At 52.4% G+C, this 16,403-nt stretch overlaps 1 protein-coding gene across 1 annotated transcript in view; it reads right to left on the bottom strand.

Moving 5' to 3' along the window:
• XXYLT1 (xyloside xylosyltransferase 1) overlaps nucleotides 1-16,403 on the bottom strand; it is a 34,982-nt gene that overhangs the window by 16,903 nt on the left and 1,676 nt on the right. The window contains exon 2 of the mRNA XM_054386053.1: nucleotides 11,641-11,788. Coding sequence (XP_054242028.1) covers nucleotides 11,641-11,788 — 148 coding nt within the window. The remainder of the gene's footprint in view (nucleotides 1-11,640; nucleotides 11,789-16,403) is intronic.

Genomic DNA, 16,403 nt, shown 5'->3' with positions numbered 1-16,403 from the left:
GCTGCAAGGCACATCACCCAATTGTTCTCTGAAATTACAGAGGAGTGCTAGCTGCAATTAATCACAGGCCAGAATGAAAGCTGAGCTTGGGGGAAGCTTTGATCCTAGCCTTGCCTGCACCAGCACCCACACTCTTCCCTTGCCTTGGTGGCAGAGCGCCCCAGGAGAGACTCCACTAACAAATTAGACCCAGAGAGCACAAACTACTTTTGTTGGTTTTTTTTTTTTCCCCGAAGCAAGCACGAACTGCAACACTGAGACAAAACATGAGCAAGAGTGACACTGCTGCTGCTCAGCCAGATGCAGGCTGCACGGACAGATGAATGCCCAAGCTGATTTCTCTGCCTGGGCCTGGCAAGGGGCCAAGCACTAATAATTCTGATGCATCATGTTCTTTTGCCCTTTGGCAAAGTGATCTGTCCTGGCTGCCACGCAGGGAGTGGAGGGATCGCCTGCTCTCTTCGGCACAAACTGCTTGGAGGGGTCCAGCTGGAAAGGTGGGGAAAGGCTGACAGCGTTGTGGTCTGCAAGCCAGTTTCCTGACTCTGCCATGCTGTGTGCTGCCCTCTGCTCCATTCAACTCCAGCTCTTCCAGCCATGGAGTTATGCCACCCAGAAGGGAGATGATCTCCATTAGCCGTGACAGCTTTACGGCACAGGCTGGCCCTGTTTAACGCTCGTAATGTTTTACTGCAGCCTTGTACCAGCAGTCACAGCAGGGCTGCTGCCTGCACTCAGCTCAAACCCTCCCTCCAGCCACGTCCGGAGGAGAAAGAAAGCCTCAGGAATGGGTGACCCTACAGCAGGGTCTCTGGTGCTGGAAACCAAGACAGAGAAAGCAGCACCATTGGCCAAGCCATTCTGCACCAGGGCTCAGTTGCCTTAGAATGGGGGAATCAAGGTTAACCCAGAGCAGGACTGCAGAGATGACAATGCAGACCCCTTCTTGGGCAGGTGCTCCCTCCTTCCCCCAAGAGCCTCAGCCCAGGAAGGGGACACAGGTAAGCAAGGTCCCTCCCCTGTTCCCTACTGCCCAGTATCCTCTGCCAGGACATAGCAGAGCTATGCTAACATGTGGGTGGGCACCCTGGGTATGCATCAAACGGACTGGCAGGTTGTCTGATGCTCTAAGCAGCACCCAAAAGGCCCACTAGCAGGGGGAGCTTCTGCAGCAAGCCTGATGTCCCTTCTCAGAAGGCACTAACCCCATGGCCTGCCCCACAGCACAGCAGGAACAGAGTAGGGCAGGAGCCAGAGCAGTGAGTTGGACGACCCAACCAACATATGGTAAGTCCCTGGTCGTAAATCATTCTCAGAAGAGTCAAGCAGCAGTGGGAGCAGCAGTGGAGGGGCACAGGGAGAAATGCTGCTTTGGCTGACCCAGATGGGGCTGTGGGGATGCTGCACAGCAAGCAGCCTTGCCATGGCTTGCATTAGCTCAGCTCCCTCCTTCGAGAACCAAATCCTGCCTGGCAGTGAAGATGCTGCAGGTAACAGTGGGATGGCAGGTGACAGGCCAGGGCCCTGCCAGGCTGCACTGTGCCCCAGTCTCACACACATTCCTGCGGCAGATGCCTGTCACCAAGGCTGGTGGTGATTTGACTCTGCTCCCACCATCCTCTGTACTGAGGTCTCCACCTGTCCTAACAAATCTGGTTACAAGGACCTGGTGCACCATGCCAATGAGGAGAGATTCCTCTGATGTGTCAGACAAGCACCCCAACCTCCCTGTACCTCCTCTGCATTACAGCAGCAATTTCTGGGGCCAGAGGCTGGCACCTTGCACCCACGCAGAGCAGAAGAATTAAGATCAAGGAGGACATGGCTGGGACTGCTGACTGTGCCTTGCATGCTGTGTGACCTTTCCCCACAGAGCCAGCAGCAGCAGCAACACAAAGAGGAGAGCCCTCTCATCCTCCAGAGATAGTGTGGGGACAATGGCCTTGCAATGGCAGGGACAGATGGCTGCAGGATGCATAGCAGCTCAGAGATCCTTCTGCAGAGACAGCAGTGGCTGTATGCAGCCAGCTTGGGTGACTAACCTTGCAGTGAAGGGACGGGAGTGTCCCCTGCTGGCTGCAGCAATGCATGTTGCAGGGCTGCTGTGGGGGTCCTGGGAAGGGCCTGGAGGGTGGCTGTGCATTTTGCCACTTGATTTGCACTGCCCATAGATGGTGGGCAGGAGGCCCAGGCTCTCCAAGTTGGGGTCAGCAGGGCTGGAGGGCCCAGGTCTGGTGGTGTGCAAACACCAGGCACACCTGGACAGCTTGCCCTCCACGTCTCTCCATCACTTTGATTTTGGCTCTGATTACTGATGACTTTTTTTTTTTTTAGCCAGAAGGTTTTTAAGCTGTTCCCATTACAACAGTGTGAGATCCCACGGAAAGCAGGAGCTGTGATGAACCAGCAGTGCCTTTTGGATCCATGCTCCAAGCAATAAACCTCCTGGGGCAGGGCAGCAGCAGCCCCTGCTCCAGTGGGCAGCGTGCCTGGCAGCAGCAGTGCACAGCCCAGCAAAGCTGCCCGTGTTGGCTGCGAAACCAGGATCCTCCACCCTGGCTGGCTGAGAGGGACATGTGGCCAACAAAAACACCACTCCCACAGCCAGCACCAAGGCCGGGTGAAGGCACAGGGAGGGCAACAGGTTCTGGAGAGTGCTGCCCAGTAGGAGCAGACAGCCACCCCTGAAAGACCCTGCTGCAGCGTGAGTGCAGCTGCAGTGTGGGCAGTGATGCCAGCACCACAAGCCCAGGGTTTATTTACACAAACACATCAGATTCTCCATCCTGCCCTTCCTTACAGTCTCCTTGTGTGTAGCTCAACCCCCTGCACTGCTGGCTGCCCATGGTCATTCTCCCTCCTGCTGTCAGCAGGGCTGTGAGCAGCTTCCTCTGCAGCTGTGTGTTCCCTCTGCCAGGCCTTATTTTCTCCACACAAGAGGTTTCCCCCTCTGCTTCCAGGATTAATCACTGATGCCTGTGCACCTGACCTTGGCAGCACTGGAGAGCCTCGCCCAGAGAAAGGCAGCTGAGGCTGGGCTAGGCACACACACAACACGCTCCACAGAGCTTCTGCCAGTGTGCTGGCAACTGGGGGACTGTAGTTCCCCTTCCTAGGACCTAGCCCACCCTCCCAAGAGAAGATGTTCCCACAAAGTCCTGCACCAGCAGGACTTGCCAAGGTGCAGACAGCTTACCTTCCAGCTGCCTGCTTAAACACAGGTCCTCGCCTCTGCTGTGCAGCCAAGGGTGCCTCTGATCCTTGGGGCAGCCTAGCAGCTCCTCTCCCCCATCAAACAGCCTCCTCTCTCTGCAAGCAGGGTGCAGGGGAAGGGCAGGAGGCGAGGGGGGCTGTGCCCAAGCGCCTGGCACTAAGCAGGTTCCAGCAGCACTGATTAGGTGCCCTGCAGAGCAGAGCAGCGGCTGCTGCACAGCAATTCCAGCCTATCAGCTAATTAGAAAATGAAGCTGCCTGCCAGAAACAGATGACAAATCCTCACTACCACCCACGCAGGGCAGGCCCCTGGGTGAGCTCAGGGGTCTGGTGCAGCAGCCACAGCCCCAGGTATTGATGGCAGCATTACTCTGCCTTGCTCTACACCCTGCACCCATCTCCAGAGGAACGGGGTAAACTCATCAGGAGATGGATGCACTTTGTTCCAGGAAATTAATTTTTCCTGTGCATTCAAGTGTCTCTTTGCAATCCAACAGCATCTGAGGGACTAATATTTAACAGCGCCCAACAGCTCAGCTCTTAACTGGACTCCAAGGCAGAGACATTGCTGAGCATGTGACAGTTTTCAGGATGGAGCTGGAAGTGCTGCTTACTGTGTACTTAATACACAGTGCTGCTGGGGGAGGAATGTGAAGACACTTTTCAGAGCTGGGGGAAGAGCAGCAGGAAACCTTTGAATCAGACAAAATAAGGTTTAATTCCAGGTTGTCATAAATTACAAAGCAGTGCAGATAGAAAGCTGTGAAGTAACAAATGGGTAAGGTGAAAAGGGAAACCAAAAGGAGATACAGGAAAATAAACGCATTAAGGTGGACAAGCTCACGTCTTGATTAACTGCACATCATGGGGGAAGGAGCTGCAGGCAGATTTTGTCCTTGTTTCTTCCTGCTAAGCTCTAATGAACTGTGGCAGAGCAGGGAGCAAGGCCGTGGGGGAAAGTAGCCCTGGCACCAATGCAGGGTGACACCCAGCAGCTCCCACCCCTTGGGGAGGGGGGAATGGGGCTGGCTGGGGAGGGAGGAGGGCAGCATCCACCCCCAGCACTGGGTGCTGAGACCCCATCACTCTGCAGGGAGGGGAGAAAGAGCTGCACACGCCTGCCCCGGCCTGACAGATCTAGGACATCCAAAAATAATGGATGGTGGCACCCCAGTGAGGGGCAGCCAGCGGAAAGAATGAGAGGTGACACCACCGCCAGGGGCTGCAGGTCCTGCCAGCCCCCAGCGGCAACAGTGCCGCAGGGAAGGGGCCTCTGCCATGCCAGAGCACCTGGGGGGCTGCCAGGCACCTGCTGAGCAGCATCTGTGTGTCCCCCACCACAGCAGCCCATCCTGAAGGCTTCTCTGCAGCAGAGCTAGGGCCGAGAGGCTCTCCTGCCAGGACAGGCACATCCTGCAGACAGTCAGGCACAGTTATCATCTCCTTCTGGCAGGTGAGGAGCCCCCTACAAAGCCACAGCCTCTGGTGGCTACCTGAGGTGGGCTTATTTAGAGGTCTGCTGTTGTCTGCTCAAAAAAAGCACCCCAAAGCCAACACCCACAGCACAATGGGCTCGCTCCAGCAAGGAACAATGGCTGGCACTGCACTCCCTATAGCTCGCAAATCCATCACTCCTCATCCCAGGAGCTGACATGAGTGAGCACAGCCCAGAGACAGACTGGGGAAGGAATCTGGCTGGTTTTCACGTGGCTGTGACACGAAGCAGGGAGGGAGGTTATGAGAGCACACCAGAAACTATTAACTCTCCCTTCACCCCTGTACAGATGGAAACATTCTTGCCAGAATATAAACCCTTCTGCTACTGCAGCATCCCACGGGAACTGCAGCTTGGGAGCACATGGCTCTGGGGCTCTCTCTCCACCACAGATCCCAGTCTTCTCTGCCTCTTCACAACATCTCCACTTTGGTAACACATGATCAGGCCTGGAGCAAATGAGACACAGGCACCCTCCTCCTAGCACTGCATCTCTGCATCCTCCTGATGTGATGGTGCTCAGCAACACTGGCAAGGCTTAGCCAGAGGAAAGGCTCAGGAATGATGCACTCTCCAAGCACAAATTTATTACAAGTCACTGAGTTTTGGGGGTAGCTGAACCATACACCAGGAATTGCTCTGCAGATGACAGGAGGAAGAAGAGGAGGTGATGCTCCCCCCTCTCTCCCTGGTGGGCTCCACCTCAAAGACCTCTGAGGTCTTTCTTCATGGAGTGACACAGGATTAATGCACCATATGCAGTGCACACAGTTGCTGTGGAGGGGAAACACCAGCAGCAGGCACCTGGCAGCCTGCATGGCAGCAGAGCCCGAGCTGGGCACTAAGGATCTGAGCGCTGCGGCTGCAGGGGCAAACTCTCTGCACACACACCTACGAATGCAGCCTCTGCTTTCAGGATGCTGCCTGCCTGCTTTCACAGAAGCACACTAGCAGAAGACAGTGACTTGTCAAGGTGTCATTCTAAGAAGCAGACTAGTTTCCTAAAGCCTCCTTCTTGGCCTTTGCCCTCCCTCCAGCTTTGCTTGGTGGGAAAAGCATAAACTGATGCTCACAGAGGCCACTGTCTCTGAGCCAGGACTCCCAGAGCAGTCAAAGGCTGCTATCAGTTTCGTGGGAGACAAAGCCAGAGCCAGCAGCTGGAGCCTGCTGCAAACAGAACCAAACTCCAAGGGGCCTGGCACTTGGTCATTAACAGGCAGCTTAGAAGAACACCATTATAGTCTGGTCTATGCTTAATCATCAGTGCAGCTGCTGATAACAAGCTGGAGAAACACCCTATGCAGAGTGTGAGGCCAGTGAGACCACTGCGCCTCCCCTTCACTCCTCGTACCCAGGCACTGGGTGTGAAGCTCGTGGCACAGCTCCCTGTCAGCAGCCACTTCCCAGGACCCAGTGCCCCTTGTTCACCTGCAGGAGCTGGCTATGCTTGCCCCACCACACACAGCTTTGTCCTCCTCCATGCGCTCCTGCACAGCTTGCAGCTCAGGGAGATCTCGGGGCTTGGTGTCTATCACACAGCACCTTGCAAAGCTTTCCTCTTCCATGAGGCAGCAGAGTGTCTACAGCATCCTGCAGCAGGGAAGCTCCACAGATGGATGCACCCTATTTTAAACCTGCCTCTCACCGACTTTGATGCTCCCCAGCTCTTGCACAAACATTTGACTCACTTGTCTCACGGTTTCATGGACAGCACTGTTACCTGCTGGGCCAGCCCCCCGCAGAGCAGAGGGCCTGAGTCATCCAGATTTGTCCTGTACAAAAGCCACTGTTCTTCTCTGAATCTCTTTCAGTTTTCTTTCAAACAGATCAGGCTGATATGCCCTAAGTTTCAGCAATACATAATGACCAGTCCCACTCTATTCTCCTTTCTCCTAGTCTTTTAGTCACACAGAAACATAGCTACTTCTTCTACTGCTGCTTAGTTCCCTTACCAGCACCTGTTGAACAACCTTATCCAATGCACCTGCAGACCAGGCTCCTGCTTTTTCAAGTCAGCAAGTCCCTGGGTGAGTCTTCAAAGTGGAGTACCACCTAGCTCCTACTTCTCTTATCCATTACCTCTTGTAAGCACTGCAACCCAGTAATCTTAGTAATTTAGGCTGTATCTCACCTCACCAATTTCAATTGTGATAATTAGGTCAAGCATTTCCTCACCAAATATTTTATCTCCAATATTTTCAAACAACTAGACAGGGAGTTGGCTCTCTTCCCCTTCTTGATCCAATGTCTTCAAAGTATTTCAAACAGGCTGAACCAACAGCATTTGCCTCTCTCCCTGGATATTAGCTAGATGCCTTCCAATGGCTCTCTCAGTGCCTTCTACAGGCACACGAGTCACCTCTGGGATAAAGCAGAAGAGAAGCTGTACAAGAGGAGGAACCATCCTGTCAAGCTGCTTTTCCTGGAGATCTCCAAGCCTAATCTTTTTATGTTTGTAAGAGCTACTAGTGGAGTTAAACACTGCAGTCACACCCCACCTTGCCCTGCACTCTTCCCTCCACTGCCTCTGTGAAGATCCAGAGCCACATTAGCATAAGCAGGGCTCCATCCTTGCAGGCACTCCCTTTCAAGGCAGACATCCCAGTCGTGGCTCTGCTCAGCTGCATCCCACCACTGCAGGCAAGCAGAACCATGCTCCCATTCCTGCCCACCCAGAGCTCTGCCAGGACTAACAAGTTAGTGCTTCTGCAGCACTTGGAATGTGCAGCATGCTGCACAAGGGCTAAATTCACACACGGCAGAGCCCAGGGCCCCCTGGCACCCCATGCTCATCTCCCACCCTTTGTCAGGGCCTCTGCCTACAGGCTAGGCTGGTCAGTGAGAAAGAAACTGAGAGCTCCCCTACATGCAGCCAGGTGAGGAAGAGGCCACATTCAGAGATGCTGCTACCTTCCAGGAAGACTGCCAGCTCTTCTTACCAGCCAGGAAACCCTGCTGCATCCAGCTTGTCAAATATTATCTTCAGTTAAGTGCTGCTAAACACCCTCACTCCATGTAACACACAGTACCTCCAGCCAGGTTTCAGAAGCTGCTCCTAGCTAATGGACTCCACTCTGTCCAAGGTGGCAAATAAAGCACAAAGCTGCTTCTCCCTCCTGTTCCACTCCCCTTCTTGCTCTGTCTCTCCTCCCACCGAGTGATCCTGCTGCAGCATTGTCGGCAAAACCAATGGAGTCAAACACCAAACAGCAGTTCTCAAAGCTCTGACCAAGCTGCTGGTCTCTCCCTCAGCCCACTGGCTGCTGGGAACACCCAGCTGGTAAAACAATTCTCCCTAAAAACTACCTGCCTTGGTCCAAGAATTCCCTGGAGAGCCCACACTTCCCCAGGCTGCCCTTGTGACACTGCAACTCCTCCTCTCCTCTCCTGTAACACCAGGAATCTGTCCCATTATCTTGTCTGCTAGGCAGACCTGCCCAGACATTCCTCCTTCACACGTCCATAAGCAGGGTAATAAAAAACCTGTCAGATACTCTTTAGTTACACAACTAAGATAGCAAGTGATTAGGGGGATCAAAGCCAGGTGGGAAGTGAGAAGCCAGCCCTAGATGGGCATACTGAAGTGGAAAGTAAAACTGTCCAAGTCTTGTTCCTAGGACTGCTCTGCAAGACCCAAGAACATTTTATGCTGGCACTGTACTCAACCTAGCAGCAGCTCCTAAGCCTGAACTCTGCCCATCCTCTCTCTGTGTAACTATCCCATCACTTCTCCCTTGCAGAACTATTGTGATGCATCAAGCCCTCCTCCAGCTCCTCAGGCCTGGACAGACTGCATTAAAACAGGATTTATGAGCCTCAAGCACAGACAAGAGTTATGCAGTCTGCACCCCTGCACACTGCATACCAAGTCCCCAGCTGGTTTAAATCAGATTAACTCCACTGATGTAAGACATTTAAGGCAAGAGAGTCTCATGATTTACACAGCTAAGAAGCTATTACATTGTAGTTTGGCAGCTGCAGGTTTAGATCTGAAGATTTCTGGGCAAGGATCCCAAGCAACAGTGACAGACGGAGCAGCTGAATGGCAACCCCCATTTAGTCTCAGTGCCATATGCACACAGACAGCATGTGTTCCACAAAAGGAACAAAAATCCTGGAGTTCAATTTTCACTGCCATCAGTCTGCAAAGCCAGTGCCCTGTCACAACACCAAGGCTACAAACAAATCACTAAGTCATGATACTACAGAAATGCCTTCCTTCAAAAAAATGGTAAGTTTGGGAAACTAAAGCCAGACAACTTCAGTGCAAAGGTTGCTTCATAATGGAAAAAAAATCACTTTAGACTGAGTAATACAACTGTAAACAAACACATGAGAGAGTTTAATATTCAGATCAAGGCTTTTATTTCTGCTGGAGGATGCTTAAGCTTCCAACCAAATCTGGCTTGCACAAAAGAAAGGTGCTAACACTATGGAGCCAGATGTGTCTGCAGAGGCACACAAAGAGATGCTTCATGCAGGGCAGGTGAAATGGCACAGAAATACAGCAGGAAAAACACTAATACAGCCCAAAAAGGAAGGTTAGTCCTTTCTCCTTCATCTGACCAAAGCAGCTTCTTCACATCAGTAGAGCCTGGTTTGTCACAACTAGGAGAGCAGCAGGAGCCCAGTTCCATTAGCACAGCACCCAAGAGCCTGCAAGCAGGCAGCAGAGCTGCAGCCTCCCCTGCTGCCTCCTGTCCCATGCTGGCTGCATAGGGAAGGGGCCAGGGAGCCCTGCCAGCCCCATAAATCACCAGGCACCCAGCACAGTAAACCTGACCTCCCTTGCAAGGGAAATATAAATCAGATTTACTAGCAGCTTCTGAAACAAACACTAAGCTCATGAAACTGTAAAAATGCCTCTTTAAACATCCCATGCCCTCAGCAGGCTGAGGGAAAGCAAACAAGCTTTCCAAGAGGCAAGACAGCTCTGTGGGTTAACAAACTGAGCACAGGCATGTCAGAGAGAGCAGCTTCAGGCTGGCAGGCAGCACGACAGGGGTGAACACAGGGTAAGGAGCTGGGAGGGCTGCCTGAGCCAGCGCTAATGCTGCCGTTTGCATTCAGCACACCTCAGAGCGCTCCCACTGCAGACAGCACCAGACACAAAACACAATCGGCCCTGGGCGAACGGAGCTGAAGCACAGCACGCTTGCTGGAGCCCACAGAGCAACCATCAGTGGGGGGTTGGATGGGAGCACCTCACCCCACATTCCCCAGAGGATGAAGCAGCACTGCCTGCTCTTCCCTAACACCTGCCCATGCAAGTTAAACACCACTGCCCCACTGTTAAATGAGCTTGTGTAGGATGGCTGTGCCAGGAGGTCAGGGGAAAGTCCAGAGGAAGCCTCACGAACCAGTGCAGAGGGCAGAAGCTACTGGGAACAGAGAAAGTGGGACAGGGCTCAGCAAGGGCAGAGAGGAGTCACAGCTGTTCACATGCCAGCAAGTGCCAGACTGTGCCTGAGCGTGCATGGGAACAGCTATTTTAGCAACACACGCATCCAAGAACGGGCCACCACCGTGTGCCATCCACAAACAGCTTCAAAAAGCTGGTCACCTCCTCCTGGGGCAGGAGTATTGGTAAGCAAGACCCCAGGACTCCCCGATGCCACCATCACCAGCACTTGCTGTGGCACAGGAAGGGCATGTGGCCAGCCGAGGACGGAATGCTGCCATCACCTTTGCGTCGGGCAGGCGAGGTGGCCAGCAGGGAGAGCCCAGGCACTAGCACTAGAAACGGAAATGTAAGGCTGGGGGAGCTCTGAGGAAAGGGTTGGGAGACCAGTCCAAGGCTAGAGAGCATGCTGGTCCCAGGAGAAGCACCTGTGTGCAGCTAGGGAAGGAAAACATGGCATCAACTGAGCCAAGTCCCTTCTGCCCGCTGCCTTGTTTTCCTGCAGATTTGTTGTTCCCACATTCAGTAACTGCAGAGTGGAAGCACAGTAAGGAAACTGAAATGATCAGTGGCTGCTAATCATCAAAGCTTTCCATGAGCTCACTAAAGCCAAGAGGAAAGGCTGGTGTGGCACTTTCAGGCTATGCCTAGAAAATTTTCCACAGATCTTGAACAGAAAGTGGTAGAGTGTAAATAAATGACCATTGGATGTAAAAAGGAAAATAATTATAAGTTCTAAACAATCCCATTGGACAGGTATCTTCCATAAAACTTAGTTCTGTAAACTATCTTTCTCTTCTTGCTTCCTCTGCTCTGGTTGGTGCTTCTGCTGGCTTTCCTGACCTTGGCTGCATTGCTTTGTTGTGACTAGCTACTAACAAAACAAATCTCTGCTCTTTCTCTTGTGCCTTTGTGTACAGAAGGGTAGAGGGAAGAGAACAGGGAGGAGGAAGCTATTATTAGCTCCCCTGGTTTTGTCCAGGGGAGGTTCTTGTGCTGTTTATCAATTGTAAATACCTGTAAATACTGTATATTTTGTACATATTCATTGCATTTCATTGTAGATTGTAGTTTTACTTGTAAATACAGCTTCATTTGCTTCCAACTGAGCTGGTCTGGCAATTTGATGTTGGGGGGAATTTTCAACCCACCACAGCTGGACAATTGCACTCCACTGCTGCCTGCTAGCACAAAGCCACACCATAAGCATGTGGCACATCTTCCCGCTGATACTCCAAGGGGAAGGGGGCTGCAAACACACACAGCAAGCATGCTTTTCTCCTACTACTTCACAGCACAAATGCAGGGCCAGCTGCACTGCATCATGGAAATCTCTCACCACTCACACCAGTGGAGATCTGGATACAGGCAGTCTTAGATGGAAGGGTCTGCCACTCTGCAGGAAGGAGCAGAAAACCCTAGGAGCCCACCCCAAAAGTTTATTAACTTTCTTTGCACGTCAGATGACACTGGGTAACATCTGTGTGCAGAGGCAAGAGGCAGCTGCTGCAGCAGCTCGGTGGAAGCTTACCTTTGGGCATGATGCGATGCATTGCAACCGACAAGAAGAAGATGGAGTCGCTATAGTAGGTCCCTGATCCAGCACTGAAGTGTTTCTGCATGGCTTCAACGATTGGAAACAGCTTTTCCGTCAGCTCATTCACATCATGGACTACAACCTGAGAGAGACACCAGAGACACCACTCAGCTGCTGCCTTTGCTCTGCCTGCACCAGCGCAGGGCGAGGGGAGCAGATTGCCAAAGCACAAACACTGCTGGTGGCATTGCAGCTGCACAAAGGGGCCCGAATGTCCCGGCCCCTTGCCACAAGAGCCAGCCAAGTGCAGCAGGGAAAGAAAGGAACCGTTTTCACAGCCATTCCATGAGTGTGAGCTGGGCAGGGACTCCAATCCATTCACACAATCAAGAATTGTTCAGTGTTTTGTGTTGTTTTCTGGTCTGTTCCCACTGCCTAATGCAACTCCCTATCTAGTCTCCCATACGGAGTCCATCAGAAGAGGTGACAGTTTGCTCCAACCTCTGACATCCTGCCCTTCTGAGGCGAGCCAGACCACGTCACTTACCCTGAGGACCAGGACTTGTTCCTGGCTACAAAGGCAGACTGCGACACGGCCAGGGACACAGCTCAGATTTCCTGAACCTCAGCCCAGCATGGAGGCAAGATCTGCAGCACGTCCTGCCAGGGCTGGAGGGGGAAAGGGAGGATGGGTGACAGCTTGCTGATAGAAATCCAAACATGGGGAGTTAGAGCAGAGACAAGCAACTTCTCCTGATGGATCTCAGACTGCTTATGCTGCAGCTTTGCTCACACTCAGCCACCAGTGCTCTGCACCCCCTCAGTCCTGATGAGGCTTGTGCACCAGCACCAGCCCCACCACACCTGTGCAGGCTGTGGACCAGAAACAGGAGCAACTGCAGATGTCAGCTATTTGTCAGCTACTTAAATCTTACAAGTTTATAATTAATTTTGGTCAAAGTCTGATGAATAGGAATTTTCACATACACACAGAAGGACACAGGTCACTGAATCACACAAGATAATGAGAGGGATTTTCAGGGTGATTAACAGAGATGAGGGACACGACCCTGGAGCGGATGAGGGGGAGTGCAGGAATTTGAGTGTGGAGACTTGAGGTCGTACTGCCTTCTCCAGGCCAGGGAAAGCAGGAAGAGCCCCACAGGAACTAAAGATCAGTGAGGACATGACTTTGCAGCAGTACTTGAATCCTGGAAAGTGGAGCCTATATCTCTTGCTTGAGGGGTATCAAGACAGTTGCCCAAGCTGGCCCTGCCTTCAGCATAAAACTTAACCCCATGATTTTCACAGGTCCTTTCCAAACAAACCTGATCAACAGTTCTATGGTTTCACTGCTTTTCTCTACTACAACTTCACCTGCTCAAAGAGCAGGAAGGCTTGCACTATAAACATGCAGGACAGAGCATTTACCTCGTTTAAAAAGCAAACAAAACCAAACCACAACCTAAATGAAGTAAAGTGCTTCAGAGGAAAAAGCAGCTCTGGAGCCTGAGCTGGTACATCGACCATCCTCTGTATGGCACGATCAAGGGGCCGCTTTGACACTGAGTGAGGCTGGCAGAGATGGAGACAGTGAGCAGTCTAGAGCTTCCTCCCACACCTTCTTGCAGAACATGTTGCTCAAAGTGCTATCACATCAGAGCAGTGCTCACTGGAGGTGGGACCTGCGATATGCTGAACAAGGCAAAGTGATGCGCCCATCCTGACCGTGGTACAACAGCCAAGCCCATAGCAGGATACTGCTGGAGGGCAGTCACAGCAGAGTCCCAAAAGACTGTGGGGTGGACACCCCAAATGTCCATCCTTGGCCCTTGCCGTCAGCTGTAGCAGAGCCCTTGTGTAGTCTCTGCAGCCAGCATGTCCCTTGTTGGAGCAGCTGTGCTGCTGCCGCCCTGGCTGCTGGGCTTGGGGCCAAGTGCCTGCAGGAGGACAGGAGGAAAACCACAGAACACCATGTACTGGGAAAGTGCACTGGGAGAGCTCATCAGCAGGCACACCTGGCTCTGGATAGCACAGCACACTCCCCGGGATACTGCAGGGCAAGAAACTCCATTACCTGTAGGAGGAGGGCAGTGTTTCGCCACAACCCTGCCAAGCCATTAGCAGTGGCAGCACTGCTGCAGGGGGCAGATTGGCAGCACCAAGTGCTACTGCCAGCAGTGATCCTGGGTGACTAAACACAGCAAAACACCACTGCTCTACAGGTGCAAGGCCTGTGCACACAGCTGAGCACCACCAGCACCACTACTGGGATACACAATGCTCTCCTTGCAGCCCAGCTGAGCAGGTACAGCTTTGGCATCTGGCCAGTCTGGAGAAGCATGGAGGAGAAATACTTTGAACTCCCCTACCACATCCAGTAAAGGTCACCTGAGGTCTGCACAGCACATAGGAAACAGCTGAGCAGGAGGAAAGGAAAAAGTCAGGTGAACTCCAGTCACCTCTGAAACGAGCAGAAAGCAAAACCTCAGTAGACAAAAACCATGAGAAAACGACTCCTGAAACTCCAGCCACAGCATCATCTGCTTTCCCTCCCCTGCCAAAGAAAACAGGAAACTTTGTGTCTTTTGCCCACACTTGGGTCAGACACTTCTGCAAAGCAAACTCCTGAGCAGCTGAATCTTCCTTCTGCAGCCACAGGCTGGCCAGACTCTCCTGGACTGCAAGGGCTTCTCTTCTGCCCACTGCTGACTTTAGCACAGCTTGTTGATCTGTTGCTAATTTTGTACTTCATTATTTATTTGTGTAGCAGCTTTCGGTAAATCCCTGTCACTAAATCCACATTTGCTGAGGACGTCAAGAAAAGAAAGTTCTGGGGGTTTCCTGTGCAAGCTGTTTTACAAACTCATGTCCTGCACAGAGAAAAGATCCTTTCAGTTGATTCACTAGGGAAAACCACCCACATTTCATTTCTCTTGAACTTTCCTTCCTCATGCTGAGTATCTCAGCAGCTCTCTCATAAGCATGAGGTCACAGCAGCTCGGTTACGTGGCCCCCAGCATATCTTCACACAGCTCCAGACCCGCCGAGGAGTCGGTGTTTTGCAGCATCCTTCATGGGGCCAATCTAAACAAGCAACCAGGAAGAGCAAGGAGCAAAGCAGTTAATTTTATCCTGAGAGGGGAACGGAATAAATAAGTGATACGAATCAGCACAAGGAATGAGAGCCTGCAGCCCTATGCTGCAGGAAAAGAGCCAAGTCAGGGCTCTTTGTAAGCACAATGTCGGCCACAGAGACGTGCCCAGGTTTGCTCCTGGGCACTTCCTGCTTGCCAGGAAGCAGAAGCTGCAGAGACACAGGAAAGGACACATTCTCTGCAACTGTGAGCATAACAGCCCCGGTAAAAGCACAGCAGAAGCTTCACAAGCCAGGGCTCGGAGGACAAGGCACAGGCAGGGCCTGGCTGGGTACCAGCACACCACAAGTCCTTCCTCCATCCCTGCTGCTCCGGGGTGCTTCCTGGCCAACTTCCTCCATGCTGCCGCCTTCCACCCCATGCCAAAAAGCCACGCAGGCACAAAGCAGAGCACCAGCTCCATCTGCTGCTCACTGGCGGCATGCTGCACTCCCAGCTCCACATCTGGGACACAGCTGTTTAAGGCACTTACATACCAATCAACCCACGTCACGACTGCCCTAGCACTGGAACAGTGCGAGTCTACCCTGCCCAGCAGGGAGGGCCCAGAGTTCTAGCTGCTCCCCGACACCCCACTGCACTGCACCCCACAGCCCCTCTGCACGCTGTCCTGGCAGGTTGCAGCCAGCAGTTTCAGTTTCCATTAGATTTTGAAGGTTCCCACACTTGCTTAGGAAGAGATCAGAGGTGGCCTGTTTTACCTTCCCAACGCTGGGATCTGGGTCTGATTCCCTGGTTTTTGCTCTAACACAGGACCCAACTCCGCTAGGGGAGCAGAGAAATGACAGCTACAAAAGCAGAACCAGAATCACATCCTCATCAAGAACAAGTTCAGGGTTTTTATCAGTCCTGCCTCAGCAGATCAAGCTGCCCTCAGCATTTCACCAAGCTTTGTCTCTAGGCTTGCTCTAGGAAAACAACACAAGAACCAAGAGAGTGTTCTGGGGACACCAAGAGAACCAAGAAAGAAAAGGTTTCAGGATGGGGATGGGTTACTGATGGCGCTACCTAAGCACCAGATCAACCACCTTCAATGTTTTGGCACCACCTAAGGTCCAATTTAGGGTTTCCTGCTGACAAAGAGGAGGAATGGGGTGGGCTACAGCATGAACAAAGAGGCGCTGTCACCTGCTGGCCTCCCAGAAGGTAGTCCAGCATTAGGGGCATGGCTGTGTACTTGAGGAGCAGGCAAAGCCTCTTCTCTGTACTGAGCACTTTATCTAAAACCAGCAAGTGAACAGATCTGAAGTGCACTACCAGTCACATGCTACCTAATGAAACCAGGACACATCAGGCTTTGCCAAGAGAGAGGGAAGAAGCTGTGTCACTGAGCAGACTTCAGTGGAATCTCACTTGAGCCTCCTGACCACACTGCTTGCTTACACACAGCAGATAATTTCTGGCAAAAGACCTACTCACCAAGGCATGGCGACAGGCTTTACGTGTGCCCAGAAGCATCTGCAGAGGCCTGTTCCACAACAGACACATCACCTCATGCTCCCATCTCATGCAACACTCACAAGCCCATGTTCCCCTGGAGAAACAATACCGACAAGGCTGCCTACAGAAGAATGTGGTTTCTGAGAAGAGCAGGCAGCA

Source organism: Indicator indicator, chromosome 13 (genome assembly GCF_027791375.1).
Source record: "Indicator indicator isolate 239-I01 chromosome 13, UM_Iind_1.1, whole genome shotgun sequence".
Taxonomy (NCBI): domain Eukaryota; kingdom Metazoa; phylum Chordata; class Aves; order Piciformes; family Indicatoridae; genus Indicator; species Indicator indicator.
This window is presented reverse-complemented; position numbering and strand designations above follow the sequence as displayed.